This window comes from Hibiscus syriacus, unplaced genomic scaffold (genome assembly GCF_006381635.1).
Source record: "Hibiscus syriacus cultivar Baekdansim isolate YM2019G1 unplaced genomic scaffold, ASM638163v2 tig00112236_pilon, whole genome shotgun sequence".
In the NCBI taxonomy this organism is placed as follows: Eukaryota; Viridiplantae; Streptophyta; class Magnoliopsida; order Malvales; family Malvaceae; genus Hibiscus; species Hibiscus syriacus.
The window spans coordinates 113,866-126,195 of NW_024063279.1; the positions used below are offsets into that span (position 1 = coordinate 113,866).

At 35.4% G+C, this 12,330-nt stretch overlaps 2 protein-coding genes across 2 annotated transcripts; one reads left to right on the top strand and one right to left on the bottom strand.

Annotated features, from left to right (window-relative positions):
- Positions 1-1,464: 1,464 nt before the first annotated feature.
- Positions 1,465-5,256, top strand: LOC120176356 (phosphatidylinositol transfer protein 3-like). Its single transcript, XM_039182798.1, has 7 exons — positions 1,465-1,551; positions 2,871-2,963; positions 3,102-3,278; positions 3,550-3,648; positions 4,008-4,250; positions 4,687-5,088; positions 5,157-5,256. The coding sequence occupies exons 2-7, from the start codon at positions 2,889-2,891 to the stop codon at positions 5,232-5,234; spliced, it is 1,074 nt and encodes a 357-aa protein (XP_039038729.1). The 5' UTR covers positions 1,465-1,551; positions 2,871-2,888; the 3' UTR covers positions 5,235-5,256.
- Positions 5,257-5,842: 586 nt separating this feature from the next.
- On the bottom strand, positions 5,843-7,569 carry LOC120176361 (2,3-bisphosphoglycerate-dependent phosphoglycerate mutase 2-like). Its single transcript, XM_039182799.1, has 7 exons — positions 7,356-7,569; positions 7,042-7,265; positions 6,820-6,938; positions 6,531-6,687; positions 6,346-6,447; positions 6,131-6,250; positions 5,843-5,920 (listed from the first exon to the last, which is right to left on the bottom strand). The coding sequence occupies exons 1-7, from the start codon at positions 7,567-7,569 to the stop codon at positions 5,876-5,878; spliced, it is 981 nt and encodes a 326-aa protein (XP_039038730.1). The 3' UTR covers positions 5,843-5,875.
- Positions 7,570-12,330: the final 4,761 nt, after the last annotated feature.

Below are 12,330 nucleotides of genomic sequence, written 5' to 3' on the forward strand. Positions count from 1 at the left end.
AGAGTAAAAGGACTTAACAGTAGGAAAATTTCAAAACCGGCTCTTGTTTGGACACCATTTGTTCCTTTGTATTTCTGACATGTGCCTGCTCACAGACAGGATTGTCAAGTTGGTGGGCGTTGCTATCCAAAACCAAGAGATTTGAAACACTTGCGAAATAGGAGAAATTATACGATGCTACGTGTTCACTTTTCCAACGGCAGGTATCTTAATCTGTCCTGGTGATTTGTCCGGCTTCCCTAACTTTTCCTGCTTTAAAAGGTCTCTGTTCCACCCTCCAAATTATTGGACTTTTCTCTTTTAGGTTAATCCATAGTTTCAACTTTGGGTCAAAATAGTGCAATACGATTAAAAAATTCAATATTTTAGTAAATTGGGACACCTGGGCCAACCATTCTATAAAAATTGGAAAACAATCCCCCAGTCTAGCATGATTTTTAGAACCGGATCGGTTAGCGAATCGGTTATGTTATTGGTTCATTGGTTCAACCGATCAAACCGATTCAACCAGTCGGAAGAATCGGACGACGTCATAATTATTTAAAAAATTAAATAAAAACACCAAAAATATTTAATAAAAAATAATTTTTTATATTACAATTCATATTCAAAGCAAGTCATAACATATATAAGTTAAAAACCATAAAATAAAGTGAAACAAAATAATTTAAATTAACTACAACATAATATTTAAGGTAAAACATATTAAATAATAAATATAATTATATAACTATAATTAAAAAATAAATTTGGACTAAAAAAATCATAACAAAATGATATTGTTTGGTTTAATATTTTTTTAAAACAATATCACATGACTAAGAAACATAGAAGATCATCACAACTAACTTCTATAAATAATAGAGGTAATTTGACATTCAAAATCATGGAGCCTTTTGATAAGCATTGAGTGAACTATTCTTTCACTTCAATCAAGCTCGAATTTTAGGCTTCAATCGAGCTTCTAATTTTTTTTTGAGTTCAAGCCTTTTCGAGTTCAAGTTTCAATATTTTATTTCGAGTTCGAGTTAAACTTCATAATTTTTAGCTCGTGAGCTTGAATCGAGTTGAGCTTACTTTTAAATTTTTCAAGTTCGAGTCGAGCTCAGCAATACTCGAGTTCGACTTGGCTCGTTTAACAAATGACGTCGTTTGATTTAATTTAAAAAAAATAAAATTAGCAGTTTTTTCCGATTTTCAACCGATCTGATTTGAACGGTTCAACAGTTCTGACCGCTTCACTAGTAGCGATTCAATCGGTCTAGATTAAACCGTACTAGATAACGATTCCCGATTGAACCGGTCAGTCCTATCCGGTTTTCAAAACAATGCAGCCGAGATAAAAAAAAAAAGGAGGTGTTAACAGGCACCCGAAATTTCCCGGTTTCTTGAATTGACTTCATGAGACGACGACGAACCTCACCTCGTCTATTTTTAAAGCATACCCTTTTCCTGGTTGACCTTTTCCCCTTTGATTCTTACCATCCCAATTTACACCTCTCAGAAGTTGAAGATCCCATTCTTTATTCCATTATTCCTTGGATCAATCAGGTTCGTTGCTCCTTTTTACTATGGCCTCTAACTTGCTTTTGGTCTATAGATCTTCACATTTTACGTACTTTGAACTGCTGCTATTTTCTGGTACCTTGCTTTCATTTACTTTTAAAGCTGATTGGGCTGTTTCACTTCTGAAAACTTAAGCTAATGGATCAAATTTGTGATCACGTGAAAAGTAACGTGATTTATTCGCCGGTCTCTGTTTGGTCTGAAATGTTTCGGTTCAATTTATGCATTCCAGATTGGCAGATAAAGACCTCTGCTTTACATTAATTTTCTGCGTTGATCCGTTGTATTGTTGGACCAACGAAAGAAGAAAGGGGTTGAGGACTGGAGTAAGTTAACAAAGCTTGTTTTAACGTTGATCGAACACTACAGTAATATCTTGCTACAGAAGATGATTAGCTTAGACAACGGCTCAACGATTTTGGGCTCTCTGATTCTATGTAGTTGCAATCGGTTTGAAGTTGTATACTTCTGAAGTTACTCGGTTGATAGTGATTCGTGTAGACCATTCACTAATATAGCTTCTTTTACTTTCAATAATCTTGTTCCCTTTATGGATGACGGGTAGAAATTGCTATGATCCAAACGGGGTCTTGAAGACTGTTAGGTATGACTCATAAATATATCGATAAATAAAGAGGATAGGGGATGGTGCAGGGTTAATTTTATAAATATGTACCAGAGTTTATTTATTATAATAGAGACCTAAACCTATGAGACATTGAATAAAACTTCTAGCGCTGCCTAGGTACCGAGGACGGAAGCACATTGCTGAACCTCGTTAAAATTATTGTGTTCTTTCGTTTTCTTTACCCGATTCTTCAACAAAGGCCGATTCCTGGATTAGGTTAAATGGGTAAGAAAGGAACAGAAAAACTAAGATTGGTTTCACTTGTCCATCTCTGGCTAGGGGAACTGCAATCTGGTCAGCTATTTCAACACTGACTGAGATGGTTTTCTTAAATGATTTTAAGGCAGAAAAATGGAGAAAAACCGTCAAAGGAAAGCTGTATAAAGACCAGTCCAATGGTAGCTATTGTTCCTGGATACAATTATATATATATAGGAAGAGATGTATATACAAAAAAAAATGTATATATGAATATGCATTTCATTTACAGAAAAGGTGCAACGTGAGAAGTTTTATTCAGCGTTAGTGGATCTTCATCCTTCGTGATTTTATACAATTTCTCATTTCTGTTGAACTAAGATAATGGTTGTCTTTTTATTGCATAAGCTTAAGCTTGTAACTTATGATCGATGATTCTAATAGTACACTTCTGAAGCATTTAAACGTTAACATGCAGGGAGACATCTATTAAACTATGAGTGCTACATTGGAGAAATCCACTTCAAATGGCTCCAAGAAGTCTGAAACAACCAAAGAGCAGCAAGCAAAGGTATCTTCCGCTTATATGGTCTCCTATCCCTATCCTAGATTATCATTTTGATCCATCATAGATCTTGAAAGGTGAAGCGACCAAAAGCTACTTATATGTTGTAGGGAGTAAAGCTTTCTAACCTTTTGATATTTGCAGATTAGTGAGATAAGAAAGTTGATAGGACCATTGCCTGAGAAGTTGGCCATTTATGGTTCTGATGCAGCCATCGCTAGATATTTGAGGGCTCGAAATTGGAATGTCAAGAAGGCAACTAAAATGCTAAAAGAGACCTTAAAATGGAGAGCAGAATATAAACCAGAAGAGATCCGCTGGGTATGCTTCAATTCATCTTCCTATAAGTAGTTTTGAATAGGGAATACCAAATGCACGCGGAATTTGGGCCATGCAGTCTGCTTGTAACAAGTTTTTCATTTTATCTTGAAACTGAGGGTGCTAGGATACTGGCAATGAGTGGTCTGATGATTTTTCTTAGCAGTTGTATTCTTTTGCAAGTTTCGTGCATTCAATATGGTTTGTTGAATTGGGAAATTAATTTTATGGATTTAACCTTAAAGAGTAACCTTTTTCTTTTTGTATGATATAGGAAGAGATTGCTCATGAAGCCGAGACAGGGAAGATCTACAGAGCAAATTATGTAGACAAGCATGGAAGAACAGTTCTTGTCATGAGACCTAGTTGCCAGGTTCCATCTGACTTCCTTTGCCTCTTGTGCAATTTGTAGATCAGGTATTATACAAAAATAGAAGCTACTTTGAGTGAAAGGTGTCACAGCTCACTCTGACGATTACCCTCAACGGGGGTGGGGGACGAAGAAACAATTGATGAGTACATAAGATAGATCCCTATCTATTAGTCTATGATTTCTGGTTGTGGTGGTTCCCATATTTGTCCCAAGTACAGTAGGATTTTCCTCCAACTCTTTAGTATGTAGTAAGTCCAAACAAAAGGCCAATGTAACAGTGTCTTAAAGATTAGTAAGCATATTACTTTGCTGCACATTGATTAGTCCTGACAACTTAGTTAAGTTCGTTCTGACTGCAGAACACAAAATCAACTAAAGGCCAGATTAGGTATTTGGTTTATTGCATGGAAAATGCAATTTTAAATCTTCCACCAGACAAGGAGCAGATGGTCTGGTTGATTGATTTCAATGGCTACAATATGCGACATACATCAATGAAGGTGACACGGGAAACGGCTCATGTTTTACAAGACCACTATCCGGAGCGCCTAGGCGTGGCAATACTATACAACCCTCCCAAGTTCTTTGAACCATTCTGGAAGGTAGCCCATTTTGACATTTTTTTCTGCCTTCTCTTTCTCCTTTCTTCCTAAAGAACATTAAACATACCAGTTTTTTAGGTGTCCCAAAAATATGCATACTTGATTATACACAGGGCACAAAGATTTTGCAGATTTGAAAAGATCCTGATTAATATTTCCTATTGGTTTTCAGCCAATGCGAGTTTGAAACATTTCAGCACTCTTAGTTTTTTTTCTCTATATAAATTGCTATTCATGTCCACTTAATTATGAAATTATTCCTTCCTTTTAGATTCAGGCTCTATCTATGCAAGCCATTTTTTTGGTGGCTCTTTGCAAGACCACATCTTTTTCTTTACAGATTATGTGTTGCCTCGAGATAAGCTGTACAGTCTTCAATGCCAGTTTGTTTTGTTATTGGAAGGACATCTGATGCTGGGAATCTGTTTCTTGACAGGTGGTCAAACCATTTCTAGAACCCAAGACTCAGAAGAAAGTCAAATTTGTTTACTCTGATGATCCCAGTAGCAAGAAAATAATGGAGGACCTTTTTGATATGGAGAAGCTGGAATCTGCATTTGGTGGATATGATTATTCAGGTTTCAACATCAGTCATTATGCTGAAAGGATGCGGGGAGATGACAAGAGGATGTCTGCATTCTGGACAAGGGGAAATCCTCCATCTGCAGCTCCGCCGCAACCGATGCCAACCTTTTTCATTGATTTGAATTCTATCAATTTGAACTCAGATTCTAGTGCTTCTGACAATGGCAAGGTAGACAGTTCCCCTAGTCATGTTTCTGACTCTGAAACCCTCTCTCCCAATGGAAGTTTCTTGGTTAATGAAGGCAGCGATAATGGCACCGAGGACATTCACTATAGATAGAAGAGATTCAAACTTCTGTTTCGAACCTTGGGTTAGGTAATAAGGTATACGATGATCTGACCATATGCAGCTGTGCCGAGTGTTTTGCTGTTTTAGTTAGAAACATTAAGACAAAGTAAAGCTCCTCTCAGTTTGCATCAATGTCGTTCTGAACTTCTGTTGAATGAAATTTTCAATTCTGTTAATGTACTTTGTCCCTTGACAAGAGCTTACTTATTTCATCCTTGTCAAGTTCAGTCTTCGATCTTCAATAAAATTTTAAAACTGCTTCTCTGTAAAACAAAATCGAACTATTTCATCCAAAATCAATATCATGTGTTCCAAATGAAAGACAAATTCTAAGTATTGCTATAATGGGTTTAATAGGCACCCCGAAAAGCTTATTCAAAGGAAAAAAAGGCACATTCCCACTCCATATATTCTCAATACAAAGACGAAGGGAAGTTCTTATTTATGTTCATCAGTTACAAGGTTTGAATGTTCAATATCTTTCTCAGAGATACACCTAACTAGAGTTATACGGATGTAGGTGGAAAATAAACTGTGACGGTGGCTAATCTTCTGAGTTATTGGTCCGACATTGTATAACCAGCATGATTGTCGATGTAAATGGTGCAAATGCAAACAGATTCTCCTGGAAAACAGGGATGGGGGAACAGAAGTGTGATATTGTTTCAGTTGGCAAAGGGGTGCTAACATACAGGAGAAAAAAAAAACAAAAGCCATAATTTGATGTTACCTGTACTCGGAAACAGAAATGTCAATGGAGCATCTCATCTAGTTTCTGCCTGTACTGAGCCAACCTCTGGAAAAATTGCAAATGGCAGGAAGAATTACTCTTCTCAATTAATATTTAATAATTTCAGATAAAAGAATCATAATTAAGTCCTCAAACAAGATACCGCAATTTCATGTTTCTTGAAGCAAAAGAAAGCATTTAGAATCAGTAGAGTGAATGGATTTACACACAGGTTCATTAACTGATAATTTATAATGCTGAGAGAAAGTTGCATACCGTGGTATAAGCATAAACTCCAGCCTCTGTTGGTGCTATGGGACTTCCCCTTCTAGTGAACTTGCCCTCTTTAAAAATGTAAAGCATGGGTATCCCCGTCGATAGTTCTAAACTGATAACCTGTCCCATAAAGAATACAGAAGAAATGTAGCCTTAAACAAGAGAACCATGAAAACTGAGAACATCATGAATGGAACAAAGAAATAGATTCATACCTCCTGTGTGGTTAATTTGTCAAGATACATAATAATAGACCTTAATGAGTTCCCATGCGCAGCAATCATGACATTCTTTCCAGATAAAAGTTGAGGTTCAATCTGTGCAAAGCATGTATTGATAGTGGTTCCAAATAAGTGGCTTATCTAAGGCCTAACAGATTGACAAATTGACATATGTATACCTCATCTTTGAAATATGCAACAGCTCTACGAGCACACATCTCCAAACTCTCGCCATTTGGTGGAGGTATATCGTAACTTCTACGCCAGTCGTGAACTTTTTCCTTCCCAAATCTATATGCAGTTTCCTGTTTATTAAGACCTTGTAATTCTCCATACCTGCAAAGAGAAGATAGTGCATGAATCATACATGCAGGAGGATTGAGAAAAAATGAGACAACCATTAAAGAGGGCAATCAGAAAAGAAGCAATAGCAAATATCAATTCATTCTTCTTGAAACAAGCGACTACATTCTCTCATTCAGTTTCCAAGCTGTTATAACTGGTATTGATTGTTTTATGGCGTCTTCGCTGTGTATTTGACTCCATAGCCTTGCTTGTTCATTCTCATCGTGTATGAAAATAGGCACCTGCGAACAAGACAATGTTAATAGGTTATCAGTCACCAAAGAAAGTTTCTTTCATTCATGGCGTCTTAACTGAAGTTACCATAAAAGTTTTCCCTCAAGTTACCTTCTTGTGACGGTGCTGTGTCATGGCTAGCATGGCAGTCATCTGTGCACGAATTAACACCGACGTAAATATCACGTCAACAGGTATGTTGCTGATTCTCTTGCCGGCTTCAATTGCCTCCCCCGCTCCCTTGTGGGTTAAAGGCACATCAACGCAACCCGTAAACAGGTTCTTCTCATTCCATAAAGACTCCCCATGGCGTATCAGTATCAAAGCGGCCTCATCTGCAATGAATACAGGAAGATGTCACAAACTAGTGATGAATGGTGCATTTCACTCATTAAATACGAAACTACGCAAATGATCTGGCTTACTTGATTTCTTGAGAGATTCTTCATTAGAAGGAAATAGAGCAGAGGCTTGAATAACACTGAATTCCTTCTCTCCAAAACAATTAGACCCTCTCTTTGCCCTGAGATCTTTGGGAGGAAACCTCACTGAATTGTTCCCGACTCGGAAATGAATTCCACAACTGCTAAGAAGCTGGAGAGTTCCAGCTGCTTGCTGCAGCATAACATTGGTGGCCATTCGGAAAATTCAAGATAAGCAAGCACGCAGTAATCAATACACAAAAAGAAGCTTCTTTTATTCTCAACAACTCTCTGTCGATCCCTTCTTCTACTTGGTGAATTCTTGGCAACTGTTAACTATAACCAATTCTTTAACAAACTAACCCCCCCTTCAAACGGTTATGTTAGTTGAAGAAGTAACCAACTAATAATCAGGCTGAGATATATTAATGAGTTATTTGTTCACGTTGGTTCTTTTTCTTCAGATGTGGTCACGTTTGGACCTTCTTTATGACAGTTACCCTTTCCCTTCAGCTCATCATATATATATCGTCTATTAATCAAATAACACTTTATAAATCATTAATTATGGTCATAGTTATTAGAACTTGTATTATGTGTATTTTCAATTATTATTATATAAAAATATTTTTTCTTTAAATAAAAAACCTATTATTTGATCTAAAACAAACATTCTCAATTATAAAATCAAAAGTTTGAATCACAAAATTTGCAAAGACCCTACGTTTGGGTGATGTTAATGGACTCTGGAAAATGTAAGCAACCACTAATGGACTGGGCTCCTGAACCTGTAAACATCGCTGCCTGTCAATAACGGGGTAGCATGATGATAACAGATTTTTTTTTCTGGTTACCCTCTAGTTCCAAGGGCTTCGTCTTGATTAATCTGGACTGATCTTAATCACACACATGACTTTAGTGGGTGAATCTCCCAACGGGGATTTTCTGCATACACAAGACTCGAATCTAAAACATTGCTTAAGCGATATTAAACTGCATACCATTTAAATCAATTCGTCGATAGTTGTTTCTTCTTTTTCGGTGCATTACGAAGAATGAATGTCTAAATTATAAGGCTTATGTCAAGTCAATTATAAATACATGATACAATCATTATAATATAAGTTTCAGAACATTCTCTTTATTCAAACTCTTCCTTTTTTTTCTTTTTCTTTTTTAATTCAGTTCAATCCATGAGAATAGTGAGTTTGGGAAAGCGCAATAATGAAAGCCAGTTATGTCATGTCTAACGTATGTATATATTATATAGGAAATTCAATTTAAAACAAAGTTTTTATTAATCAGCATCTCTGTTTTGAAAATCGGACTGGATCGGTCAGTTTAACCGGTTTAACCGGAAACTGTTTCTTAGTCCGGTTCAATCTAAACCGGTTGAATCGCTATTAGTGAATCGGCCAGAACCGCTGAACCGTTCGAATCGGACCGGCTGAAAACCGAAAAAAACCGGGAAAAATCGGGATTTTTGTTTTTTTAAAAAAAAATTAAACCAAACAACGTCGTTTGTTAAACGAGCCAAGTCGAACTTGAGTATTGCTGAGTTCAACTCGAACTTGAAAACTTTAAAAGTAAGCTCAACTCAACTCAAACTAACAAGCTAAAAATTATCAAGTTCAACTCAAACTCGAAATATAATATTGAAACTTGAACTCAAAAAAAAATTAGAAGCTCGATTGAAGCCTAAAATTCGAGCTTGATTGAAGTGAAAGAATAGTTCACTCAATGCTCACCAAAAGGCTCCATGATTTTGAATGTCAAATTACCTCTATTATTTATAGAAGTTAGTTGTGATGCTATTCTATGTTTCTTAGCAATGTGGGATTGTTTTGTTCTCATATTTTTACTCTTTAGACTTTTGGGATGCTCTACTATGTTTCTTAGCCATGTGAGATTGTTTTTAAAAAAAAAATTAAACCAAACAATATTATTTTGTTATGATTTTTTTAACCCCAAATTTATTTTTTAATTATAGTTATATAATTATATATTTATTATTTAATATGTTTTATCTTAAATATTATGTTGTAGTTAATTTGAATCATTTTGTTTCACTTGATTTTATGGTTTTTAACTTATATATGTTATGACTTGCTTTGAATATGACTTGTGATATAAAAAATTATTTTTTATTAAATATTTTTGGTATTTTTATTTAATTTTTTAAATAATTATGACGTCGTCCGGTTCTTCCGACCGATCGGACCGGTTCGACCGGTTGAACCAGTGAACCGGTAGCATGACCGGTTCGCTAACCGGTCCCGATTCTGAAAACCATGATCAGCATCCACCATCTCCGATAACGATTGAAAGATAATGAATGGACCACCTTTTTTTCTACGTAATTATAATAATTTTCTACATGTGGCTGCCAAAATTTGGATATCAACCTTCAAATTTCTTTAGCTTGGTTTAATCCCAAAACGAGAAAACAGGCGAAGCAAATGAATTTAACATTGATAATTGTTCTTAGGTTATCTTGTGCATATGATATAGCAAAAACACCAAACATTTTCAATCCATATAATATACAGCCGTCTCCAAGTCAACGCCCATTTCCAGCCACTCCCATTCCATTTAAATTACATATATAAGGTACTGGATTTTAGAGGTCGACATATGAAGGTGAAAACAAAAGAAACATCAAAATGATTGTGTCATCAACAAGCCATCTGTTAGCTATTTGTGTCATGTCTTTGGTTTTATCATTCTGTCGGGGAAGGGTGGACCCGAGTTTCCGGATTCGAGCAGTTAATCTGGGAGGTTGGCTCGTAACCGAAGGTTGGATTAAACCTTCTCTTTTTGATGGCATCATCAACAATTTCTTCGTATGGATTTTAAACCCTTTCTTTTAGAATCACATCTATAACATGATATATTATATTATATTTCTGTTTCTTTTACATGATCATCAGGACCGGGTTTAAGTCAGTTTCGACGGAAAAGTATCTTTCCGCCGAGCGAGGTGGAGGAAGCATCATAGTTGCCAACCGGACAGCTGCTTCTGACTGGGAAACCTTTAGAGTAATCGAAGCTACATACTTTTTCAGCTCATGCTTTTCTATTGTTGTTTCTGTATATGCTCGATTTGTCCGGGGTGTTATTTGAGTTTTATTTGGGTTTTTATATTTTAGTAATTATATTTATATTAGTTAGTTTTATTAATTAATATTGTTTAATTAAATAAATTATTATGGTATGCTTCTATGTTATATGTATTACTATATAGAGTATAAATAATTAATATTAAGTATATATATGTATATTGATTGGGCTATAATAAAATACTAATTAAAATGTTTTTTACAGGCCCAAACAAGGCAACGTTGATTCAATCCAAATAGAGACCCGATTTGGAGCAAACCCGAACCAATGGCAAACTCGAGTCCTATAAGCCAGCTGTTCCATTCTTGTTGAAGCGGTTTTCAAAGGTACCTGCAACAGGAAATGACAAAAAAATTCATCACAACGTGGGAAGCAGTTTGTAAAAAAGGGGTGGGAACGGTTTAGAAAACTGAAGGGAAGCAGTTTGTAAAAGAGAGGAATCATCACAAATTACGGGGAGGACGAAGCGAAGAAAAAAAAAGGAAAAAAGAAACCATTACGAGAGAGACCAGAGATCATTGTATTTGTTTTTTTTTTCAAAACACAAGAGAGCTTCCCCTATTGATTCTTTTTACAGAGAAGGAAAAAACATTGTATTCGAAGATCAAAGGAAACAGAGCCCTCTTTTATCGAACCAAAGCAATATACGAAATCAAAAAAAAGGGTACTTATTTCTTAGTTTCCATTCTCAATTTGCTTTCATAATTTTATTGTGTGTATATGCTTTGAATCGAAACCAAGTCAAAATAATGGTATGTTCACCATAGGGGGGTTATTTCCGGTGCTATGTTCGAAGGAAAGTTGAGTAGTCGGGTTTGGGTTTCTAAAAAAACAGAAAAGGAAAATTAGTGGCCCTTTAGAAATTAGTTTGTTTAAGAATTTAAAGGAAGTAAAGAGAGTTTTAATCGGTTTACCTTATTCGTTGGAAACGTTATCGTTGGTTTTGTGAGAGTAGAGTGGGTATCGTCGTGTGAGCTTCGAAAGGGTAGATAGCGTGAGGGGTCTCGAGGGTTTCTGTTAAAGATGATAGAAAGGTTAGCGATCATAGAGGGTTGCAGCTACCATGGCACGGCGGTCGGAGCCATTGGTTGTGAGGCTCTCGGTTTAGCTAGCGTAAAAGGAAGGGGAGAGTGGAGAGTGAAGTGATGAGCGACCACTGCTTTTGGCTAGGAGTAATTAGTTAGCTTAGGTTTAAGTTTTAGTTTAGGTTATATATTTTGCGTTTTGGGTTAATTATTCATTTAGTCACTCACGCTTTAGGCTAAAATTTTGTTTTAGTCCTCTCAGGTTTAGCTTTTTTGCATTTCTGTCACTTGTAAAGTCTGTTTTTAAATTTTATCTTTTTTGTCGTGATGTCTTTATTTTCCAGTTTTGGTTTTCTATTTTATTCTTTTGGATTAATTATTTTCATACCCTTATTAGTTAAGTGTTTTTTTTATTTTAACCCTGTCTAATTATTGATACACATGTTTAATTTCCGTTTCATCTAATTTTAGTCCTAAGTGTAATGTATTTAATTTTTGATATTTTAGACATTGGACCTTTAAGTTTTTTGCATGTTGCATTTTAGTTGTGGATATGTTTGTGTTTATTATAGTTTTAGTCCATTATATTAACCATAGTTTTATTTTAGTTTCATTATTTAAAGTGGCTTAGTAGTTGTGTTTTAATCTCGATTATTATTACTTTGGTAGTTAGGGGTAATTTATTATTATTTAACCTTGGTTTTAATAAGTATGATCAGTTTATGAAATTTGCACTTTGAAATTTTGTAGTTTTGTTTTTTTATTTTTAGTGATATATATATATATATATATATATATGTAATATTTTTAATACACATATATGTATATAGTTT

Coding starts and splice junctions, on each gene's coding strand:
- LOC120176356 (XM_039182798.1), top strand. CDS start 2,889: ATGAGTGCTACATTGGAGAAATCCACTTCAAATGGCTCCAAGAAGTCT. Junction 2,964..3,101: donor CCAAAGAGCAGCAAGCAAAG/GTATCTTCCGCT, acceptor TGATATTTGCAG/ATTAGTGAGATAAGAAAGTT. Junction 5,089..5,156: donor TTAATGAAGGCAGCGATAAT/GGCACCGAGGAC, acceptor GGGTTAGGTAAT/AAGGTATACGATGATCTGAC.
- LOC120176361 (XM_039182799.1), bottom strand. CDS start 7,569: ATGGCCACCAATGTTATGCTGCAGCAAGCAGCTGGAACTCTCCAGCTT. Junction 6,448..6,530: donor TTGCATATTTCAAAGATGAG/GTATACATATGT, acceptor TGCTTTGCACAG/ATTGAACCTCAACTTTTATC. Junction 5,921..6,130: donor GAGTTTATGCTTATACCACG/GTATGCAACTTT, acceptor CAATTTTTCCAG/AGGTTGGCTCAGTACAGGCA.